At 66.1% G+C, this 23,800-nt stretch overlaps 1 protein-coding gene across 1 annotated transcript; it reads right to left on the bottom strand.

Moving 5' to 3' along the window:
• Positions 1 to 7,577: 7,577 nt before the first annotated feature.
• LOC148590225 (protein cornichon homolog 2) lies at positions 7,578 to 18,898 on the bottom strand. Its single transcript, XM_088539298.1, has 6 exons — positions 18,788 to 18,898; positions 17,818 to 17,886; positions 16,784 to 16,831; positions 15,930 to 16,042; positions 10,274 to 10,417; positions 7,578 to 7,607 (listed from the first exon to the last, which is right to left on the bottom strand). The coding sequence occupies exons 1-6, from the start codon at positions 18,866 to 18,868 to the stop codon at positions 7,580 to 7,582; spliced, it is 483 nt and encodes a 160-aa protein (XP_088395424.1). The 5' UTR covers positions 18,869 to 18,898; the 3' UTR covers positions 7,578 to 7,579.
• Positions 18,899 to 23,800: the final 4,902 nt, after the last annotated feature.

The following is a 23,800-nucleotide window of genomic DNA, read 5'->3' as shown; positions in this document are numbered from 1 at the left end:
GATGGGGACAGGGCAGGGAATCGATGGGGACAGGATGGGGACCCTTGGGGACAGGGCGGGGACACGATGGGGACAGGATGGGACCCTTGGGGACAGGGATGGGGAGCCTTGGGGACAGAGTGGGGACACGATGGGGACAGGATGGGAACTCTTGGGGACAGGGATGGGGACCCTTGGGGCAGCGTGGGGACCCTTGGGGACAGGTTGGGGGACCCTGGGGACAGAGGTGGAAATGGTCGTCCATGGGGATGGGACCGTGGGGACGGGATGTGAATGGTGACCCGTGGGAATAGGGGACAGTGAAGGGGACAGGGTGGCAATGGAGACCCATGGGGACTGAGATGGGAGAGGGACCCCTGAGGACAACATGGGGACAGATGGGAGGGGCAGCTGGAACAAAGAAATGGGGACAACTGGGGACATAGAGACAGGGACAGAGGGGGGTGGACATAAGGGGACACAAGGGGACACTTGGGGCAACAGGAGGGTTGGGGACAAGGACAGGTTGGGGCAGTTTGGGATGTTTGGGGACCCTTGGGGACCCTTGGGGACAGGAGAACAATTGGGGGACACTTGGGGGTGGTTGAACACATCTAGGGATAGTTGGGGACAAGGGGACTTTTGGGGACGGTTGAGGATCAGGAGATGTTTGGGGACAGTTGGGGACATTTGGGGCCCCTTGGGGACACGGGGGGCCCCACCTGGCAGAGCCCCAGCTCGTCCTCGCTGTCACTGTCACTCCCAGCGGCCCCGTCGTGGCCACCGCTGTCCCCTCTGTCCCCAGCGTCCCCTCGGTGGCCGTCCCGCAGCCCCAGGGCCAGGACGGCCCCGGCGCCACCCAGCAGGGCCAATGTCCCCGCGGCCACCGCCGAGGGCCCCGGCGTCCCGCGGCGCCCACGGGGGCCACCCGGACCCGCAGGCTGCGGCCGGCAGGGGGACATTGGGGACACCGGGGACGCCGGGGACGCCGGGGGCGCCACCAGCGCCAGCACCAGGGCCAGCGCCAGCGGCCCCGTCCCCATGGCCCGCGGAGCCTCTGTGACGTCATGGCCGCCGGCAGCCAATGGCGGGCTGGCACCCCCGTGAGGTCATAGCGGGCGCGGCCAATGGGGAGCCGCCGCCCGGGGCAGCGCTTCTGTGATGTCACCGCTGCGGGGCGGGGGGGGGGGGGTGTCCCACCGTGATGACATCATTGCTTCCTCACCGTGATGACGTTCATCACTGTGACCTCACTGAGGGGGGTGGGGGGAAGAGGGCACCACCCCCGGTGACCCTGTGACGTCACCGCTGGGCCCGGTCGCCACGGTGACCTCACAGCCCGCCCCACCCGGGAGCCCCCCCGCCGCCCCCCCCGGGGGCAGGGGAGGGGCCCCCCCGCCCCCACCCGAGGGGCCCAGGCGTCCGGGCCGGGCTGTGACTCACATCTGGCCGCACCCCTCCCCCCCCGACGCCCCCACCCCGCACATCTGGAGCTGCCAGCGCCTGCGGTTGGAGGGGGGGGGGGAGCAGTCCTGTTTTCTTGGACCCCCCCCCCCCCAACCCAAGGGGCCCAGGCGTCCGGGGCCCCTCCTCAACAACCCAAAGGGCCCAGGCGTCCGGGTCCCCTCAACAACCCAAAGGGGCCCAGGCGTCTGGGTCCCCCCCCCAACCAAAGGGGCCCAGGGCGTCCGGGTCCCTCTCCACAACCCAAAGGGGCCCAGGCGTCCGGGTGTCCCCCCCCACCAAGCTGAAGGGGCTCAGGCGTCCGGGTCCCCCCCCCCAATCCAAAGGGGCCCAGGCGTCCGGGTCCCCCCCCCAACCCAAAGGGGCCCTGGCGTCCGGGACCCCCCACCTCAACCCAAAGGGGGCCCAGGCGTCCGGGTCCCCCCCCCCCACCAACCCAAAGGGGCCCAGGCGTCCGGGTCCCCCACCTCAATCCGAAAGGGCCCAGGCGTCCGGGTCCCCCTCTCACCCCAACCGAAGGGCCCAGGCGTCCGGGTCCCCCCCAACCCAAAGGGGCCCAGGCGTCCGGGTGCCCCCCCCCACCAAGCTGAAGGGGCCCAGGCGTCCGGGTCCTCCCCCACCAACCCAAAGGGGCCCAGGCGTCCGGGACCCCCCACCTCAATCCAAAAGGGCCCAGGCGTCCGGGTCCCCCCCCCACCAACCCAAAGGGGCCCAGGCGTCCGGGTGCCCCCCCTCCAACCCAAAGGGGCCCAGGGCGTCCGGGCGGGTTCAGCACCGTCCCTTTATTGGCCCCAGTCCACAAGGTGGGGGGGGAGGCGGGTCCGGTCTGGGGACCCCCCTGTCCAGTTTGGGGAACCCCCCCCCAGGTTGGGGGAGGGGCCTTGCCCAGTTTGGGGGTCACCGGCCCCGTTTGGGAGGGGGCTCCCAGGATGGGGGGGGGCAACCCCAATTTAAGGAAGGGGGTCCATTTTGGGGGGGGTCCCTATCCCATTTGGGGGGGTCCTAGTTTAGGGGGGGGGGGTCCCTGTCCCAGCAGGGCGGGGGGGGGGCCCTATCCCAGCGTGGGGGCTCCGCCCCGAGGGGGGGCCCCAGATTGGCCCCCCCCCGCCGCCGCCGCCCCCCCCCCAGCGCCCCCAGCGCGCCGCCAGCAGCAGCGCCGCCCCCCCAGCGCCACCGGCAGCGCCACCCGGAGGGGCCCCGGCGTCCGGCGCGGGGGGGGCCCGGCCGGGGGGGGAGCCCTGGGGAGGGGGGCGGCACCCGGAGGGGGGCCGTGGGGGTGGGGGGGCAGCGGGAGCGGTTGGAGGGGGTCCTGGGGGGGGCAATTGGGGGGTGCTTGGGGGTGGGGGGGGCAGCTGGAGCGGTTGGGGGGGCCCTGGGGGGGCAATTGGGGGGTGCTTGGGGGTGGGGGGGGCAGCTGGAGCGGTTGGGGGGGTCCTGGGGGGGGGTCCTGGGGGGGGGCACCTGGAGGGTCCTTGGGCGGTGGGGGGGGCAATTGGGGGGTGCTGGGGGGTGGGGGGGGCAGCGGGAGCGGTTGGGGGGGGCCCTGGGGGGGGGCAATTGGGGGGTCCTTGGGGGTGGGGGGGCAATTGGGGGGTGCTTGGGGGTGGGGGGGGGAGCGGGAGCGGTTGGGGGGGTCCTGGGGGGGGCAATGGGGGGTGCTTGGGGGTGGGGGGGCAATTGGGGGGTCCTTGGCGGTGGGGGGGGGGCAATTGGGGGGTCCTCGGGGGTGGAGGGGGAGAGGTGGGGGGTCACGGGGGCTGTTGGGGGGTCCCTGTCCCCGGGGGGGGCAGTTGGGGGGTCCCTGCCGGGGGGGGTGGCAAGTGGAGGGGGGGTCTCGGGAGCTGTTGGGGGGTCCCTGTCCTTGGGGGGGGCAATTGGGGGGGTCCTCGGGGGTGGAGGGGGGAGGAGGGGGGGTCACGGGGGCTGCTGGGGGCCTCGTGGCCCCATAGGGGGCAGCTGGGGGGAGGGCCCCGGCGCTATAGGGGTCACCGGGCTCAGTCTGGGGTCCCCGGCCCCATGGGGGTCTCAGGGTCGAGGTGGGGGGGGTCCCAGAGCTATAGGGCTCCATGGGGTCGGTCTCAGGATCTTGGGCCCTATAGGGGTCCCTGAGGTCGTCCTGGGGTCCCTGGCCTATAGGGGTCCCTGAAGTCGTCCTGGGGGTCCCCGGTCCCATAGGGTGTCCCTGGGCTCAGTCAGGGGGGTCCCCAGCCCTATAGGGGTCCTGAAGTCATCCTGGGGGTCCCCGGTCCCATAGGGGTCGCTAGGCTCAGTTTGGGGGTCCATGGCCCTATAGGGGTCCCTGAGGTCGTCCTGGGGGTCTCTCCCCTATAAGGGGTCCCTGGACTCAGCCTGGGGCTCCCTGGCCCTATAGGGGTCCCTGAGGTCGTCCCTGGGGTTCCCGGTCCCATAGGGGGTCCCTGGACTCGGCTGGGGGTCCATGGCCCTATAGGGTCCCTGAGGTTTTCCTGGGGGGTCCCCGGCCCTATAGGAGTCCTTGGGCTCAGCTGGGGCTCCCTGGCCCTATAGGGGTCCCTGAGGTCGTCTTGGGGGTCCCCAGCCCTATAGGGATCCCTGGGCTCAGCCTGGGGGTCTCTCCCCTATAGGGGTCCCTAGGGTCATTCCAGAGGTCCTCGGCCCTATAGGGGTCCCAGGCATTACTGGGGGCGTCTCTGACCCCATAGGGCTCCCAGGGTCGATCTCACGCTCCTGGCTCTATAGGGCTCCCAGGGGCTTGTATGGGGGTCCCTGACCCTATAGGCATCCTCACCCATAGGAGGTGCCCATAGGGGTCCCAGGGCTGAGTGTGGGGGTCTCTGCCCTATGGGACCCCCCTGGCCCTGGTCAGAATCCCTATAGGGATCAGGATAGTTGTCCCCATAGGTATCAGGGTCAACATCCCCATAGGGGCTGGCATAGGGGGTCCCCATAGGCGTTGGGGTCCCCATAGGTGTTGGAATCCTCATAGGTGTCGGGGTCTCTATCAGAGTCAGGGTCCCCATAAGCATCAGTGTCCCCATAGGGGTTGGGGTCCCATAGGGGTTGGGGTCCCCATAGGAGGTGGGGTCCCCATAGGGGCCAGGGTCCTCATAGGTGTTGGGGTCCCCATAGGGGTCCGTGTAGGGGTCCTATAGGGTCCCAGCCAGGGCTGATGGAGGAGGAGGCTCCATACGTGCCGAGGGTCGGCGTCGTGGGACAAGTCCCCGTGCGTGATGTCCCCAATTGCGATGTCCCCCAATTGGCGATGTCCCCGCGGTGACGCGTCGCCCGTGTGGACGTGTCCTCGTGTGACGTGTCCTCGTGTGCAAGGTCCTCGTGCGAGATGTCCCCGTCCGCGGTGTCCCCATCCGCGGTGTCCCCATCCGCAGTGTCCCCATTTGCGGTGTCCCCATTCGTGGTGTCCCCAAGGGTGACGTCCCTTTGCAGGCTCCGGTGCCTGTCCCTCCGGGTGGCCTGGGGTGGCTCTGGGTGCTCGTCCTGGCGCACATCTGGCTGCACATCTGGGTGCCCGCCTGGCCGCGTGTCCCATGGGGTATCCCGATAGCCATCCCGGTGCACATCTGGCTGCACATCTGGGTGCCCGCCTGGCCGCGGGTCCCACTGTCCGTCTGGGCGCACATCTGGCTGCACATCTGGGTGCACACCAGAGTACCTGCTTGCTCCTATGTCCCATGGCTGCGTCCGGCTGCACATCTGGCTGCACATCTGGGTGGGCGCCCCAGGGCAGCTCCCTGTGCCCGTTAAGGTGCCGGTGCCCATTGGGGTGCACATCTGGGCGCGGGTCGGGGGCAGCTCCGTGCGCACATCTGGGTGCCCCCCTGCTTGTACGGTCCATTGCGCGTCCTGATGTCCATCCCGGTGCACATCTGGGTGCACATCTGGGTGCCCACCTGCTCGTACGGCCCATTGTGCGTCCTGATGTCCATCCCGTTGCACATCTGGGCGCACATCTGGATACCTGCTCGCTCGCAAGTCCCATGGAGCGTCCCGATGTCCATTCCCGGCGCACATCTGGGCGCACATCTGGGTGCCCACCTGCTGGTACGGTCCCATTGCGCGTCCTGATGTCCATCCCGGCGCACATCTGGGCGCACACTCTGGGATACCTGCTCGCTCGCGCAAGTCCCATGGAGCGTCCGCTGTCTGTCCCGGCGCACATCTGGGCGCACATCTGGATACCTGCTCGCTCGCAAGTCCCATGGAGCGTCCCGGTGTCCATCCCGGCGCACATCTGGGCGCACATCTGGGTGCCCACCTGCTGGTACGGTCCATGGCGCGTCCCGCTGTCCGTCCCGGCCGCACATCTGGGCGCACATCTGGGTGCCACCTGCTCGTACGGTCCATGGTGCGTCCCGCTGTCCGTCCCGGCGCACATCTGGGCGCACATCTGGGCGTGCATCTGGGTGCCCACCTGCTCGTACGGTCCATGGCGCGTCCCGGTGCACATCTGGCGCACATCTGGATACCTGCTCGCTCTCAAGTCCCATGGAGCGTCCGATGTCCATCCCGGCGCACATCTGGGCGCGCATCTGGGTGCCCACCTGCTCGTACGGTCCATGGCGCATCCCGATGTCCATCCGGTGCACATCTGGGTGCGCATCTGGGTGCCCACCTGCTCGTACGGTCCATGGCGCGTCCCGCTGTCCATCCCGGTGCACATCTGGGCGCACATCTGGCGCACATCTGGGTGCCCACCTGCTCGTACGGTCCATTGCGCGTCCTGATGTCCATCCCGGCGCACATCTGGCGCACATCTGGGTGCCCACCTGCTTGTACGGTCCATGGCGCGTCCCGGTGCACATCTGGGCGCACATCTGGATACCTGCTCGCTCGCCCGCCCCCCGCGCGCACCCGGGCGCACATCTGGGCGCCCCCCGCGCCCCCCCCGCCCCGGGGCGGCAGGCGACGCCGTCGGGCGCCAGGACGAAGCCGCGGTGACAGTGACACGCGAAGCCGCCCTCGTGGTTGAGACACATGTGCTGGCACACGGGGCGGCCCCCGCCGCACTCGTCGCGGTCCCCGCAGCGCCCCGGGGCCCCCGGCACCGGCCCGAAGCCCAAGGGACACGCGGGGGGACCCGGCGGCGCCGCTGTCACCGCGGCCGCCACCCGCCGCCGTCACCAGCAGCCACCCCCGAGGCGCCCGCATCGTCCCGGCCTCCTCCTCCTCCTCCTCCTCTTCCTCCTCCGGCTCTGCACCCCCCCCCCCATCCCCTCCTCCTCCTCCTCCTCGGGGGGACCCCAGGGGCCGGGCGGGGGCCCAGGCGTCCGGGTTGTGCAACCTCCCCCCCCCCCCCCCCCCCCGCCCCGTCCTGCTCTCCACCCTCTGGGCTTGGCGGGGGGCCCAGGCGTCCGGGCGGGACAGGCTCTATTGCCACCCCCCCCCCCCCGCCAACACCCCCCACCCAGGAAGGGCCCAGGTGTCCGAGCACCCATAGGTGCCCTGAGGGACCCAAGGGGGGTGGGGGGGGGGACTAGGGGACACTGCCAACCCCCCCCCCCCACCCCGCAGCAACAGCCCTTCCCGCTTCCCAAAGAAGGGCCCAGGCGTCCGGGCCGAGCAACCCTCCCTTCCCACCCCCCCCCCCGCTTCCAGGGCCCGGATTGGACCCAAAAGGGGGGGTCCGGGGGGGCCCCCGGCGCCTCCGCTGGTGCCACTCGTCTTTATTGAGCCCCGTACAACGAGCCCGGGCCGGGGGGAGGGGACCGGGACCAACGGGGCCGAACCGGGACCAACGGGGCCGAACCGGGACTGGCCGGACCCGCCCCCGCCCGGTGCCCCCAGGTCTCCCCGCCCCCCCCCCCCCCCAAACTGGGATCATCAAGGAGGGGGGGGGTCGCACCCCCCCGCCCCCCCGCCCTGCTCCGGCCGGCAGACCCAGGTGTCCGGGGGGGGGGGGACCCAGGCGTCCGGGGGGGGCCCCGGCATCCGGGAAGGGATCCCAGGGGTCCAGGAGGGGCCCAGGCGTCCGGGCAGGGGTCCCGGCGTCCGGGGGGGGGCCCAGGCGTCCGGGAAGGGATCCCAGGGGTCCAGGAGGGGCCCAGGCGTCCGGGCAGGGGCCCTGGTGTCCGGGGGGGACCTCAGGGGTCCAGGAGGGGCCCAGGCGTCCGGGAAGGGGCCCCGGCGTCCAGGGGGGCCCTCAGAAGCTCACCAGCGTGTAGACCATACTGGGGAGAGGGGCAGCGCGTCGCCCCCAGAGCCCCCCCGGCCCAATCCCAGTGTATCCCCCCCCCGGCTTCCTCCCGGTGGCTCCCGGTTGCTCCGAGTCCATCCCAGGTTTTGCTGGGCACCCCCCACCCCATCCAGGGGCCTCCTGGGCCCATCCCAAGTCAGTCCTTCCCAGTCTCTCCCAGTCCATCCCATTTCATCCCAGTCCCATCCTGGTGATTCCCAGTCACCTCCCAGCAGCTCCCATTCCTTCCCATTTCCCCCCATTCCCCTCTCAGCCCTTCCCAGTCACATCCCAGTCTCTCCCACTCCATCCCATTTCATCCCACTTTCATCCTGGCCTGTCCCAGGGATTCCCAGTCACCTCCCAGCAGCTCCTATTCCATCCCATTTCCTCCCATTCCCCTCTCTCCCAGGCCATCCCATTTCTTCCCACTTCCATCCTGGTGATTCCCAGTCACCTTCCAGCAGCTCCCATTCCCTCCCATTCCCCTCTCAGCCCTTCCCAGTCTCTCCCAGTCCACCCCATTTCATCCCAGTCCCATCCTGGTGATTCCCAGTCACCTTCCAGCAGCTCCCATTCCCTCCCATTCCCCTCTCAGCCCTTCCCAGTCTCTCCCAGTCCATCCCATTTCATCCCAGTCCCATCCTGCTCTGTCCCAGTGATTCCCAGTCACCTCCCAGCAGCTCCCAGTTCCTCCCATTCCCTTCCATTCCCCTCTCAGCCCTTCCCAGCCTCTCCCAGTCCATCCCATTTCATCCCAGTCCCTTCCTGGTCTGTCCCAGGGATTCCCAGTCACCTTCCAGCAGCTCCCACTTCCTCCCATTCCCCTCTCAGCCCTTCCCAGCCGCATCCCAGTCCATCCCATTTCATCCCAGTCCCATCCTGGTGATTCCCAGTCCCATCCTGGTGATTCCCAGTCACCTTCCAGCTGCTCCCAGTCCCTCCCATTCCCCTCTCAGCCCTTCCCAGCTGCATCCCAGTCCATCCCATTTCATCCCAGTCCATCCCATTTCATCCCAGGCCCATCCTGGTGATTCCCAGTCACCTTCCAGCTGCTCCCATTCCCTCCCATTCCCCTCTCAGCCCTTCCCAGTCTCTCCCAGTCCATCCCATTTCATCCCAGTCCCATCCTGGTGATTCCCAGTCACCTTCCAGCAGCTCCCATTCCCTCCCATTGCCCTCTCAGCCCTTCCCATTCGCATCCCAGTCCATCCCATTTCATCCCAGTCCCATCCTGGTCTGTCCCAGTGATTCCCAGTCACCTTCCAGCAGCTCCCACTTCCTCCCATTCCCCTCTCAGCCCTTCCCAGTTGCATCCCAGTCTCTCCCAGTCCATCCCATTTCATCCCAGGCCCATCCTGGTGATTCCCAGTCACCTTCCAGCAGCTCCCAGTTCCTCCCATTCCCTCCCATTCCCCTCTCAGCCCTTCCCAGTTGCTTCCCAGTCCATCCCATTTCTTCCCACTTCCATCCAGGGCTTTCCCAGGCACCTTCCAGCTGCTCCCATTCCCCTCTCAGCCCTTCCCAGCTGCATCCCAGTCCATCCCATTTCATCCCAGTCCCATCCTGGTGATTCCCAGTCCCATCCTGGTGATTCCCAGTCACCTTCCAGCAGCTCCCACTTCCTCCCATTCCCCTCTCAGCCCTTCCCATTCGCATCCCAGTCCATCCCATTTCATCCCACTCCCATCCTGCTCTGTCCCAGTGATTCCCAGTCACCTTCCAGCAGCTCCCATTCCCTCCCATTCCCCTCTCAGCCCTTCCCAGTTGCTTCCCAGTCCATCCCATTTCTTCCCACTTCCATCCAGGGCTTTCCCAGGCACCTTCCAGCTGCTCCCATTCCCTCCCATTCCCCTCTCAGTCCTTCCCAGTCTCTCCCAGTCCACCCCATTTCATCCCAGTCCCATCCTGGTGATTCCCAGTCACCTTCCAGCAGCTCCCATTCCCTCCCATTCCCCTCTCAGCCCTTCCCAGTCTCTCCCAGTCCTTCCCATTTCATCCCAGTCCCATCCTGGTCTGTCCCAGTGATTCCCAGTCACCTTCCAGCAGCTCCCATTCCCTCCCATTCCCCTCTCAGCCCTTCCCAGTCACATCCCAGTCTCTCCCAGTCCATCCCATTTCTTCCCAGTTCCTCCCAGTCCCGTCCTGGTCTGTCCCAGTGATTCCCAGTCACCTTCCAGCCGCTCCCATTCCCTCCCATTCCCCTCTCAGCCCTTCCCAGCTGCATCCCAGTCCATCCCATTTCATCCCAGTCCCATCCTGGTGATTCCCAGTCCCATCCTGGTGATTCCCAGTCACCTTCCAGCAGCTCCCAGTCCCTCCCATTCCCCTCTCAGCCCTTCCCAGTCTCTCCCAGTCCATCCCATTTCATCCCAGTCCCATCCTGGTGATTCCCAGTCCCATCCTGGTGATTCCCAGTCACCTTCCAGCAGCTCCCACTTCCTCCCATTCCCCTCTCAGCCCTTCCCAGCTGCATCCCAGTTCATCCCATTTCATCCCAGTCCCATCCTGCTCTGTCCCAGTGATTCCCAGTCACCTTCCAGCCGCTCCCATTCCCCTCTCAGCCCTTCCCAGCCGCATCCCAGTCTCTCCCAGCCCATCCCACTCGTCCCCCCTTCCCTCCCGGTGCTTCCCGGTGCTTCCCGGTTGCTCCGGTGCCACCTGTACAGGTAGTAGAAGAAGGAGAGCAGGTAGAAGGCCAGTTTGCACCAGGCCTCCTTCTGGCAGTAGCCCAGGATGTCGGCGTTCATGATGGACACGGCGTCGAAGAGCCCGTCCGAGCCGTCCGCCGGCCGGTGGAAGTACCTGCGGAGCGGGGCTCGCACGGGGATTTGCACAGGGCTCGCACGGGGATTTGCACAAGGGAATGCACGGGGATTTGCACAGGGCTCGCACGGGGATTTGCACAAGGGAATGCACGGGGATTTGCACAGGGCTTGCACGGGGATTTGCACAGGGCTCGCACGGGGATTTGCACGGGGATTTGCACAAGGGAATGCACGGGGATTTGCACAGGGCTCGCACGGGGATTTGCACGGGGATTTGCACGGGGATTTGCATGGGGATTTGCACGGGGATTTGCACAGGGCTCGCACGGGGATTTACACATGGGAATGCACGGGGATTTGCACAGGGCTTGCACGGGGATTTGCACGGGGATTTGCACGGGGATTTGCACAGGGCTCGCACGGGGATTTACACAGGGCTTGCACAGGGATTTGCACAAGGGAATGCACAGGGATTTGCACAGGGCTCGCACGGGGATTTGCACGGGGATTTGCACGGGGATTTGCACGGGGCTCGCACGGGGATTTGCACATGGGAATGCACGGGGATTTGCACAGGGCTCGCACGGGGATTTGCACAGGGCTTGCACAGGGATTTGCACATGGGAATGCACGGGGATTTGCACAGGGCTCGCACGGTGATTTGCACAGGGGAATGCACAGGGATTTGCACAGGGCTTGCACGGGGATTTGCACGGGGATTTGCACAGGGCTCGCACGGGGATTTGCACAAGGGAATGCACAGGGATTTGCACAGGGCTCGCACAGGGATTTGCACGGGGATTTGCACGGGGATTTGCACAGGGCTTGCACGGGGATTTGCATGGGGATTTCCACGGGGATTTGCACAGGGCTCGCACGGGGACTTGCACAAGGGAATGCACAGGGATTTGCACAGGGCTCGCACAGGGATTTGCACGGGGATTTGCACGGGGATTTGCACAGGGCTCGCACGGGGATTTGCATGGGGATTTCCACGGGGATTTGCACAGGGCTCGCATGGGGATTTGCACGGGGAGATGCACAGGGATTTGCACGGGGATTTGCACAGGGCTCGCACGGGGATTTGCACGGGGATTTGCACGGGGATTTGCACAGGGCTCGCACGGGGATTTGCACAAGGGAATGCACGGGGATTTGCACAGGGCTCGCACGGGGATTTGCACGGGGAGATGCACGGGGATTTGCACAGGGCTCGCACGGGGATTTGCACATGGGAATGCACGGGGATTTGCACAGGGCTTGCACGGGGATTTGCACGGGGATTTGCACGGGGATTTGCACAGGGCTCGCACGGGGATTTGCACAAGGGAATGCACGGGGATTTGCACAGGGCTCACATGGGGATTTGCACGGGGATTTGCACGGGGATTTGCACAGGGCTCGCACGGGGATTTGCACATGGGAATGCACGGGGATTTGCACAGGGCTCGCACGGGGATTTGCACGGGGATTTGCACGGGGATTTGCACAGGGCTCGCACGGGGATTTGCACATGGGAATGCACGGGGATTTGCACAGGGCTTGCACAGGGATTTGCACAAGGGAATGCACGGGGATTTGCACAGGGCTCGCACGGGGATTTGCACATGGGAATGCACGGGGATTTGCACAGGGTTCGCACGGGGATTTGCACGGGGATTTGCACAGGGCTTGCACGGGGATTTGCACATGGGAATGCACAGGGATTTGCACAGGGCTCGCACAGGGATTTGCACGGGGATTTGCACGGGGATTTGCACATGGGAATGCACGGGGATTTGCACAGGGCTCGCACGGGGATTTGCACGGGGATTTGCACAGGGCTCGCACGGGGATTTGCACATGGGAATGCACGGGGATTTGCACAGGGCTCGCACGGGGATTTGCACGGGGATTTGCACGGGGATTTGCACAGGGCTCGCACAGGGATTTGCACAAGGGAATGCATGGGGATTTGCACAGGGCTCGCACGGGGACTTGCACATGGGAATGCACGGGGATTTGCACAGGGCTTGCACGGGGATTTGCACGGGGATTTCCACAGGGCTCGCACGGGGATTTGCACATGGGAATGCACAGGGATTTGCACAGGGCTCACACGGGGATTTGCACGGGGATTTGCACGGGGATTTGCACAGGGCTCGCACGGGGATTTGCACATGGGAATGCATGGGGATTTGCACGGGGATTTGCACGGGGATTTGCACAGGGCTTGCACGGGGATTTGCACATGGGAATGCACGGGGATTTGCACAGGGCTCGCACGGGGATTTGCACGGGGATTTGCACGGGGATTTGCACAGGGCTCGCACGGGGACTTGCACAAGGGAATGCATGGGGATTTGCACAGGTCTCACATGGGGATTTGCACGGGGATTTGCACGGGGATTTGCACAGGGCTCGCACGGGGATTTGCACAGGGATTTCCACGGGGATTTCCACAGGGCTCGCACGGGGATTTGCACGGGGATTTGCACGGGGATTTGCACAGGGCTTGCACGGGTATTTGCACAAGGGAATGCACGGGGATTTGCACAGGGCTCGCACGGGGGCTTGCACGGGGATTTGCACAAGGGAATGCACAGGGATTTGCACAGGGCTCGCACGGGGATTTGCACGGGGCTTTGCATGGGGGATGCATGGGGATTTGCACAGGGAGGGTTGCATGGGGCTTTGCACAGAGGGCTGCACAAAGGGTTGCATGGGCCTTTGCATGGGGGGGGTTGCACGGGGGGGATGCATGGGACTTTGCACGGGGCTCGCACGGGGCTTTGCACGGGGAGATGCACAGGGATTTGCACGGGGGGGATGCACGGGGCTTTGCACAAGGGGTTGCATGGGGATTTGCATGATGGGTTGCATGGGGGGGCGTTGCATGGAGCTTTGCACAGGGCATTGCACAGGGATTTGCATGGGGGGATGCACGCGGATTTGCACGGGGCTTTGCATGGGGATTTGCACGGGGGGATGCACAGGGATTTGCACGGGGAGGGTTGCACGGGACTTTGCACAAGGGGTTACACGGGGCTTTGCACGGAGGGCTGCACGAAGGGTTGCACGGGCCTTTGCACGGGGATTGCACGGGGATTTGCATATGGGAATGCATGGGGGATGCACAGGGATTTGCATGGGGGATGCACGGGGATTTGCACATGGGAATGCACGGGGGATGCACAGGGATTTGCACGGGAGGATGCACAAGGGGTTGCACGGGGCTTTGCACGAAGGGTTGCATGGGCCTTTGCACGGGGGGATGCACGGGGCTTTGCACAAGGGGTTGCATGGGACTTTGCACAGGGCTTTGCATGGGGGGGTTTGCACAGGGATTTGCATCGGGAGGGTTGCACGGGACTTTGCACAAGGGGTTGCACGGGGATTTGCATGGGGGATGCACAGGGATTTGCATGGGAGGATGCACAAGGGGTTGCACGGGGCTTTGCACGGGAGGATGCATGGGGCTTTGCACAAGGGGTTGCATGGGGCTTTGCACAGGGCATTGCACAGGGCTTTGCATGGGGAGGGTTGCACGGGACTTTGCACAAGGGGTTGCACAGGGCTTTGCACGGAGGGCTGCACGAAGGGTTGCACAGGCCTTTGCATGGGGGGGGGTTGCACGGGGATTTGCACGGGGCTTTGCACAAGGGGTTGCACGAGGGGTTGCACAGGGCTTTTCATGGGGATTTGCACAGGAGGTTGAATGGGGATTTGCACAGGGCTTTGCATGGGGATTTGCACGGGGCTCACATGGGGATTTGCACGGGGGGATGCACGGGGCTTTGCACAAGGGGTTGCATGGGGCTTTGCACGGGGGGATTGCATGAGAGGTTGCATGGGGCTTTGCACAGGGCATTGCACAGGGCTTTGCACGGGGGATGCACAGGGATTTGCACGGGGAGGGTTGCACGGGACTTTGCACAAGGGGTTGCACGGGGCTTTGCATGGGGGGGGGTTGTTGCATGAGGGTTGCACAGGGCTTTAAAGAGGGGTTGACCAGGTGTAACCAGGGTGTTGTCAGGGTGTAGCGGTACCTCCAGAGCAGCAGCGGCAGGTTGAGCCCCAGCGTTGCCCCCTTCCCCCCTCCCCAATACACCCTCGTGTCACAGTGTTGTCAGGGGGCAGTCGCAGTGTTGTTTGGTACAGTCGTGGTATTGTCGGGGGGAGTTACAGGGTTGTCAGGGGGCAGTCGTGGTGTCGTCAGGTGCAGTTGCAGTGCTGTTAGGTACAGTCGTGCTGTTGTCAGGGGGCAGTCACGCTGTTGTCGGTGGCAATCGCGCTGTTGTCATGCTGCAGTTACAGTGTTGTCAGGGGGCAGTCGCACTGTTGTCAGGGGCAATTGCGCTGTTGTCAGGGTGCAGTTGTGGTGTTGTCGGGGGCAGTCGCGCTGTTGTCATGGTGCAGTTACAGTGTTGCCGGGGGCAGTCGCGCTGTTGTTAGGTGCAGTCACAGTGTTGTCAAGGGGCAGTCACGCTGTGGTTAGGTGCAGTCACGCTGTTGTCAGGGGCAGTCACGCTGTTGTCAGGGTCAGTCGCGCTGTTGTCAGGGTCAGTCGTGCTGTTGTCAGGGGCAGTCGCACTGTTGTTAGGTGTAGTCGTGCTGTTCTCGGGGGGCAGTCACCCTGTTGTCAGGGTCAGTCGCGGTGTTGTCAAGGGGCAGTCGTGCTGTTGTTAGGTGCGGTCACGTTGTTGTCGGGGGCAGTCGTGGTGTTTTCAGGGTGCAGTCGCGGTGTTGTCATGGTGCAGTTACAGTGTTGTCGGGGGCAGTCGCGCTGTTGTCACGGTGCAGTCGCGCTGTTGTCGGATGCAGTTGCGCTGTTGTCGGGGCGGTCGTGCTGTTGTTAGGTGCACTTGCGCTGTTGTTAGGTGTAGTCGTGCTGTTGTCGGGGGGCAGTCGCGGTGTTGTCAGGGTCAGTCACGGTGTTGTCAGGGGGCAGTCGCGGTGCTGTTAGGGAGCAGTCGCACTGCTGTCAGGGGCAGTCGCGGTGTTGTCAGGGGGCAGTTACAGTGTTGTCAGGGGGCAGTCGCGCTGCTGTCGGGTACAGTCGCGCTGTTGCCGGGTACAGTCGCGCTGTTGTCGGATGCAGTCGCGCTGCTGTCGGGTGCAGTCGCGCTGTTGTCACGGCGCAGTTACAGTGTTGTCAGGGGGCAGTCGCGCTGTTGTCAGGGGGCGGTCACGCTGTTGTCGGGTACAGTCGCGCTGTTGCCGGGTACAGTCGCGCTGTTGTCACGGTGCAGTCACAGTGTGGTCGGGGGGCAGTCGCGCTGTTGCCGGGTACAGTCGCGCTGCTGTCACGGTGCAGTCACAGTGTTGTCAGGGGCAGTCGCGCTGCTGTCGGGTACAGTCGCGCTGCCGTCACGGTGCAGTCACAGTGTTGTCAGGGGGCAGTCGCGCTGTTGTCAGGGTGCAGTCGCGGTGCTGTCAGGGTGCAGTCGCGCCACTGTCGGGTACAGTCGCGCCGTTGCCGGGTACAGTCGCGCTGCTGTCACGGTGCAGTCACGCTGTTGTCAGGGGGCAGTCGCGCTGTTGCCCGGTACAGTCGCGGCGGGCGGTACCTCCAGAGGTGGTAGAGCAGCAGCGGCAGGTTGAGCCCCAGCGTCACCCACTCGGCCGCGCACAGGAACATGAGGCAGAACAGCCCGTGGATGCAGTACTCGGGTACCACCAGCTGCGGGTGGACACCCTCAGGACACGCCCCCTCCGCCGGGCCACGCCCCCGTCTAGGCCACGCCCTCCTCCCCCGCCACCAATCACTGCCCTCCTCCTGTTTGCCCCCCCCCCCGCCCATCACCTTTGGGCTCCGAGGTGCCCCCAAGTCCCGCCCCCTTCAAGGCCCCGCCCCCTTCAAGGCCCCGCCCCTTTACAGGACCACGCCCCTCCTGCAGGCCCCGCCCCCAGGCAAGGCTTCCCCCCCCCCCCTTTACTCCCCTGAACCCCCGCTTGGCCCAGGCCCCGCCCACCGCCTCCTGCGGCCACGCCCCTTAGCTTGGCTCTCACCCCCGCCCCCTCCCCCGCTGGCCCCGCCTCCCTCACGCCACGCCCCTACCGGGCCCCGCCCACCCTGCCGGGCCCCGCCCACTAGATGCCGTGGCCATAACCACGCCCCCTGCCAGGCTCCGCCCCCTGTCGCGGGGAGGGGGGGCGCTGGGGGAGTTTGGGGCAATCCCAGAGGATTTTGGGTCTCTGTGGGAATTTGGAGGGGGGGAACGGGGTTTTGGGGTCGTTTCAGGGGGTCCCCTGCGGTTTCTGGGGGTTCTATTTTGGGGGGAATCCGAGGGATTTGGGGGGGATCCCGGGGATATTTTGGAGTCTCCAGAGCTTGGGCGGCTCTGGGCGGAATTGGGGTGAATCCGGGGGTCCCAGGGGTGTTTTTTGGGGGGGTTCTTTGTGGGGGGGGTCCCGGTCGCACCTTGCGCAGGAGGCAGCAGATTCGCTCGATGTTTTTCAATCGCTCCCGCTGCGGAGAAGGGAAGGGAATGGAGCGGGGGGGCCCGGACGCCTGGGCCCTCTGGGCACTGAGGGGGGTCCCGGACGCCTGGGCCCCTCTGAAGGGGGAGGCTTGCGGGGGGGGTCCCGGACACCTGGGCCCCTCTGAAGGGGGGGGGCTTGGGGGGGGGGGGTCCCGGATGCCTGGGGCCCCTCTGAAGGGGGGGGCTTGGGGGGGGGTCCCGGACACCTGGGCCCCCTCTGAAGGGGGGGGGCTTGGGGGGGGGGGTCCCGGACACCTGGGCCCCTCTGAGGGGAGGGGTCTTGGGGGGGGGGTCCCGGATGCCTGGGCCCCCCTGGGCACTGAGGGTGTCCCGGACGCCTGGGCCCACAGTGGCGGTGGGGGGTGGGAGGGGGAGGAATGGGGCCGGGGGGAGGAGCAGGACCCGGACGCCTGGGTCCCTCCCCGGCCTGTCCCGATTTTGGGGGCTATAAATAGGCGCCGACCTGGATTCCTCCCGCGAGGTGTCGGGGCGCCCCTCCCCCCCCCCCCGGTCATCCCTCCTCCCCCCACCCCCCTCCCAGCGTCCCCGGACGCCTGGGCCCCCCCCCGGACACCTGGACCCCTCCCGGACCCCTGGGCCCCCCCCGGACGCCTGGGCCCTCCCCCCGGACACCTGGGCCCCCCCCCGGACTCCTGGGCCCCCCTGGACCCCTGGGCCCCCCCCCGGACCCCTGGGCCCCCCCGGACACCTGGGCCCCCCCCCGGACTCCTGGGCCCCTCCCGGACGCCTGGGCCCCTCCCGGACTCCTGCCCCCCCCCCCTCCCCCCGGACCCTCCCCCGGACTCCTGGGCCCTCCCGGACGCCTGCCCCCCCCCCCCCCCGGACTCCTGGGCCCCCCCGGACGCCTGGGCCCCCCCCGGGACTCCTGGGCCCCCCCCGGACTCCTGGGCCCCTCCCGGACGCCTGGGCCCCGTCCCGGACGCCCTGGGCCCCTCCTCATCGCGGCACTCACGGCCCGGGCCGGGTTGCCCTGGTCGATCGGGTTCTTGAAGTCGGTCCGGAGCTCATCGAACGCGATGATCTGTGCGGGGGGGGGGGCGGGGGGAGAGGGGCTGGGATGGGGCCCAGGCGTCCGGGCGCTCCCTGTCACCCCCTTGTGTCCCCCCCCCCCCCGACCCCCCCCCCGACCCCCTCCCCCAGGAGCCCAAACTTCGGTGCCGCGTGGGGGGGGGGGGGGTCGGAGGCCTCTGCTCCCCCCCCCCCCAAATTGGGAGGGGGAGGGGCTTGACCCGAGGGGGCGGAGCGCTGCTTAAGCCCCGCCCCGCGCGGGCGCCGCGTTGCCATGGCGACGGCGGCTGCCTGGAGACGGGGGCGGGGCCCCCTCCGCCCCCGCCCGCTCCAGCCCCCCCCCCCCCCGCCATTGCTGCTCCCTCCCCCCCCCCCCCCCGCGGCGCTGTCCCCGTTGCCAGGCAACCGGCGCCCCCCCCCCACAAGGTCCTAGTACCCCCCACCCGTTGCCAGGCAACCGGCTACCCCCGCACCAAGCGCCCCCCCCCCAAAAACCGGCGCTGCCCCCGTTGTCAAGCAACCCCCCCCCCAAGCTTATCCCCCCGTCGCTAGGCAACCGCAGCCCCCCCCAAGCGGTGCCCCCGTCTCTAGGCAACCGCAGCCCCCCCCCTCCCACCCCCAGCGGTGCCCCCGTCTCTAGGCAACCGGCGCCCCCCTCCCACCCCCAGCGGTGCCCCCGTCGCCCGGCAACCGACCCCCCGCCCAGCGGTGCCCCCGTCGCCCGGCAACCGGCGCCCCTCCCCTCGCCCGCCGCCGCCGTTGCCGCGGCAACCGCCGCTCCTCTCCATCACCCCTCCCCCCCCCCTCCTCCCGGTACCGGTTCCAGCCCCCCCCCACCCCCGGTACCGGTACCGGTTCCAGCCCCCCCCCCCCCGGTACCGGTACCGGTTCCAGCCCCCCCCGGCCCCGCTCACATGCCAGATGACGAAGAAGATGAGCGAGGCGCACAGCACCAGGGTCAACATGTAGCAGAAGGCGGCGAACGTGAACGCCATGGCGCGCCCGGACGCCGGGGCCCCCCCGCCCGCCTTCCTTTATGGGGGGGTTGTTTTGGGGGGGGGGGTCAGCCCCGGTGCCCGGACATGGCGGCTCGGGGGGGGGGGGGGGCGCGGGGGGGGCGCTCTCGGCTCCGCTCGCTCCGGCGCCCGCGCGGCGCGGCCGGGGGGGGCGGGGCCTGAGCGGGGAGGGGGCGGGGCCTGGGGGAGGGCGAGGGAGGGGCGGGGATTTGGGGAGGGGCGTGGGAGGGGCGTGGGAAGGGTGTGCGAGGGGTGTGCAATCATTGTGGGAGGGGTGTGCGAGGGGTGTACAAGAGATGTGCAATCATTGTGCAAAGGGTGTGCAATCATTGTGCAAGGGGTGTGCAATCATTGTGCAAGGGGTGTGCGAGGGGTGTGCAAGGGGTGTGCAATCATTGTGTGATGGGTGTGCAATCATTGTGTGTGCGGTGTGCGAGGGGTGTGCAAGAGGTGTGCAATCACTGTGCAAGGGGTGTGCAAGGGGCGTGCAATCACTGTGCAAGGGGCGTGCAAGGGGTGTGCAATCATTGTGCAAGGGGTGTGCAAGAGATGTGCAATCACTGTGCAAGGGGTGTGCAAGGGGTGTGCAATCACTGTGCAAGGGGTGTGCAATCACTGTGCAAGGGGCGTGCAAGGGGTGTGCAATCATTGTGCGAGGGGTGTGCACGGGGTGTGCAAGAGATGTGCAATCATTGCGCAAGGGGTGTGCAATCACTGTGCAAGGGGTGTGCAATCATTGTGTGAGGGGTGTGCACGGGGTGTGCAAGAGATGTGCAATCATTGCGCAAGGGGTGTGCAAGGGGTGTGCAATCACTGTGCAAGGGGTGTGCAATCATTGTGTGAGGGGTGTGCAATCATTGTGTGTGCGGTGTGCGAGGGGTGTGCAAGACGTGTGCAATCACTGTGCAAGGGGCGTGCAAAGGGTGGTGCAATCATTGTGCGAGGGGTGTGCACGGGGTGTGCAAGAGATGTGCAATCATTGTGCAAGGGGTGTGCAATCACTGTGCAAGGGGTGTGCAATCATTGTGTGAGGGGTGTGCAATCATTGTGTGTGCGGTGTGCGAGGGGTGTGCAAGACGTGTGCAATCACTGTGCAAGGGGCGTGCAAGGGGTGTGCAATCATTGTGCAAGGGGTGTGGGAGGGGTGTGCGAGGGGTGTGCAATCATTGTGGTAAGGTGTGTGCGAGGGGGTGTGCAAGAGGTGTGCAATCATTGTGTGAGCGGTGTGCAATCATTGTGTAGGGGGTGTGCGAGGGCTGTGCAAGGGGCTGTGCAAGAGGTGTGCAATCATTGTGCAAAGGATGTACAATCATTGTGCAAGGGGTTTGCACTCATTGTGCAAGGGGTGTGCGAGGGGTGTGCTATCATTGTGCAAGGGGCGTGCAATCATTTGCAAGGGGCGTGCAATCGTGTGTGCGCTGTGCAAGGGGTGTGCACTCATTGTGCAAGGGGCGTGCAAGGCACGTGCAAGGGGTGTGCACTCATTGTGCAAGGGGTGTGCAATCATTGTGCAAGGGGCGTGCAATCATTGTGCAAGGGGTGTGCAAGGGATGTTCAAGCAGTGTGCAATCACTGTGAAAGAGCTTTGCAACCATTGTACAATCATTATGTGAGGGGTGTGCAAGAGGTGCGCAAACATAGTGCAAGGGGCGTGCAAGGCACGTGCAATCATTGTACAAGGGGCGTTCAAGGAGTGTGCAAGAGGTGTGCAATCATTGTGAAAGGGGTGTGCAAGCAGTGTGCAAGCAGTGTGCAATCATTGTGAAAGGAGTGTGCAAGGCGCGTGCAGGGGCTGTGCAATCATTGTGCAAGGGGTGTGCAATTATGTGAGGGGTGTGCAAGAGGTGTGCATAGTGCAAGGGGTGTGCAAGGCGCATGCAATCATTGTGCAAGGGGGGTGCAATCATTGTGAAAGGGGGGTGCAATCATTGTGCGAGGGGTTTGCAAGATGTGTGCAAGGGGTGTGCAAGGCGTGTGCAATCATTGTGCAAAAGACGTGCAAGGGGTGTGCAAGAGGTGTGCACTCATTGTGCAAGAGGTGTGCAATCATTGTGCAAGAGGTGTGCAAGGGGTGTGCAATCATTGTGCAAGGGGTGTGCGAGGGGTGTGCGAGGAGTGTGCAATCATTGTGCAAGGGGGGTGCCCATTGCATGTGTGAAACATCGTGTCCCCAATGTCTCCAGTGTCCCCCAGTTCCCCGCAGGGTCCCCAAAGCTCTGGGTGGCCCTGGGGTCCCATGTCCCCAGTGTCCCCTATGTCCCCCAAGCTCCCAAAGCTCCGTGTCCCCCAGTGTCCCAAGCCCCGTATCCCCATGTCCCCATGTCCCTGTGTCCCATGTCCCCATGTCCCCCATCCCATGTCCCTGTGTCCCCGTATCCCATGTCCCCATGTCTCCCTGTCCCCATGTCCCCTGTGTCCCATGTCCCCGTGTCCCATGTCCCCATGTCCCCGTGTCCCCGTGTCCCATGGCCCGCGTCCTGTGTCCCATGCCCCCCCTGTCCGCATATCCCCATGGCCCTGTGTCCCCATGTCCCCATGTCCCATGTCCCCTGTCTCCGTGTCCCTGTGTCCCCATGTCTCCATGTCCCTGTGTCACGTCCCCAAGTCCCTGTGTCCCCATGTCCCCATGTCCCATGTCTCCGTGTCCCCATGTCCCTGTGTCCCCACGTCCCCATGTCCCATGTCCCCATGTCCCCATGTCCCTGTGTCCCATGACCCATGTCCCCGTGTCCCCGTGTCCCCATGTCTCCATGTCCCTGTGTCCCATGTCCCGTGTCCCCATGTCCCATGTCCCATGTCCCATGTCCCCATGTCCCTGTGTCCCATGTCCCATGTCCCCCGTGGCAAGGGGAGCCCTGGGTGCCACCGGGGACACCGCAGGGCCCCGCGGGGGGACAGCGGGGAGGGGGCACCCTGGGGTGCTGGAGCGCACAGGGGGCACCCAATGGGGTCCCCTTGGGTGCTGGGGTGCAGGGGTGGGGTGGGGACACCCAAGGGACACTGGGACACATGGGGTTGGGTGGGGGACACCCAAGGGGACACGTTGGGGACATCACGGAGGGGTGACGCTCTCGGGAAGGGCCGTCTCCGAGGCCAGGATGGGGTTGAGCTGCTCGTAGAGCTTGCGGGGACCCTGCGGGGACACGGGGACACCGGGGGGGGGTGACACTGGGTGCCCTGGGCCCACCCCGGGGTCCCTGCACACGGGTCCCCGCTGCGGAGACGGGTGACACTCGGGGGTGTCCCCACCCTGGTGACCGTGACGGTGCCCACTGCAGATGTGGGTGACACTCGGGGGTGTCCCCAGGGTGTCCCCAAGGTGTCCCCATTCTCAGTGCTCCTGCTCCTGTGTCCCCAGGGTGTCCCCGGGTTGTCCCCAGGGTGTCCCCAGGGTATCCCCATCCTCAGTGTCCCTGCTCCTATGTCCCCAGGGTGTCCCCAGGTTGTCCCCATCCTCAGAGTGCCCCTGCTCCTATGTCCCCAGGGTGTCCCCAAGGTGTCCCCATTCTCAGTGCTCCTGCTCCTGTGTCCCCAGGTTGTCCCCAGGGTGTCCCCAGGGTGTCCCCATCCTCAGAGTGACCCTCCTCCTGTGTCCCCAGGGTGTCCCCAGGTTGTCCCCAGGGTGTCCCCATTCTCCGAGTGTCCCTGCTCCTGTGTCCCCAGGGTGTCCCCAGCGTGTCCCCAGGGTGTCCCCATCCTCAGTGTCCCTGCTCCTGTGTCCCCAGGTTGTCCCCATCCTCAGAGTGACCCTGCTCCTGTGTCCCCAGGGTGTCCCCAAGGTGTCCCCACCCTCAGTGTCCCTGTTCCTGTGTCCCCACCCTGGTGACCGTGACGGTGCCCGCTGCAGACGTGGGTGACACTCGCGGGTGTCCCCAGGCTGTGTCCAGCCTGGTCTCCCTCTCCCTGGATTGTCCCTGTGTCACGGGTTGTCACTGGGGCGTCCCCCTCCCTGCGATGGCTCTGGGGTGTCCCCAAAATGCCCCCATGTCAAGTGTCGCTCTCCCTAGACTGTCCCTATGGCCAGGTCAGAGATTGTCACTGGTGTGTCCCCAGGGTGTCCCCTGGGTGTCTCCATCCTCAGAGTGTCCCTGTTCCCATGTCCCTGGGGTGTCCCCAGGGTGTCCCCATCCTCAGAGTGCCCCTGCTCCTATGTCCCCAGGGTGTCCCCAAGGTGTCCCCATCCTCAGAGTGCCCCTACTCCTGCGTCCCCAGGGTGTCCCCAAGGTGTCCCCATTCTCAGTGACCCTGCTCCTGTGTCCCCAGAGTGTCCCCATTCCCAGAGTGTCCCTGCTCCTGTGTTCCCAGGGTGTCCCCATTCTGCGTCCCTGTTCCTGTGACCCCAGGTTGTCCCCAGGGTGTCCCCATTCTCCGAGTGTCCCTGCTCCTGTGTCCCCAGGGTGTCCCCAAGGTGTCCCCATCCTCAGTGTCCATGTTCCTGTGTCCCCAGAGTGTCCCCATTCTGTGTCCCTGCTCCTGTGTCCCCAGGGTATCCCCATCCTCAGTGTCGCTGCTCCCATGTCCCCAGGGTGTCCCCAGGGTGTCCCCATCCTCAGTGTCCCCATTCTTGTGTCCCCAGGGACCCCCCAGCTGCATCCTGGGTCCCCCACGGGGCTCCCCCTCGGGGGAAGTGGCAGCAGGAGGGGACATTGAAGGACACGTTGGAGCAGCAGGGACAGTGTCACCAAGTGGGAGCTGCCCCAGGGGACGATGCCACCAGCATGGGGGACACCAAGGGACCCCAGGCACCGCCTCCCCACCCGCCCTGGGGACACAAGTGCCACCTGCAGCGCCGCTGTCACCAACACAGAACCGGGTGCTCCCAGTGTCACCTGGGCCTTTATTTACAAAACGGGGGCAGGAGGGGACATGGGGACAGGGGGACACGGGGCTGGGGACGCTGGGGACGTCGGG

Source organism: Tinamus guttatus, unplaced genomic scaffold (assembly GCF_059628265.1).
Source record: "Tinamus guttatus ecotype Peru unplaced genomic scaffold, ASM5962826v1 Tinamus_guttatus_pri_ptg001572l, whole genome shotgun sequence".
NCBI lineage: Eukaryota > Metazoa > Chordata > Aves > Tinamiformes > Tinamidae > Tinamus > Tinamus guttatus.
The sequence above is the reverse complement of the archived record's forward strand: the minus strand, read 5'-3'. Positions and strand labels throughout refer to the sequence as shown.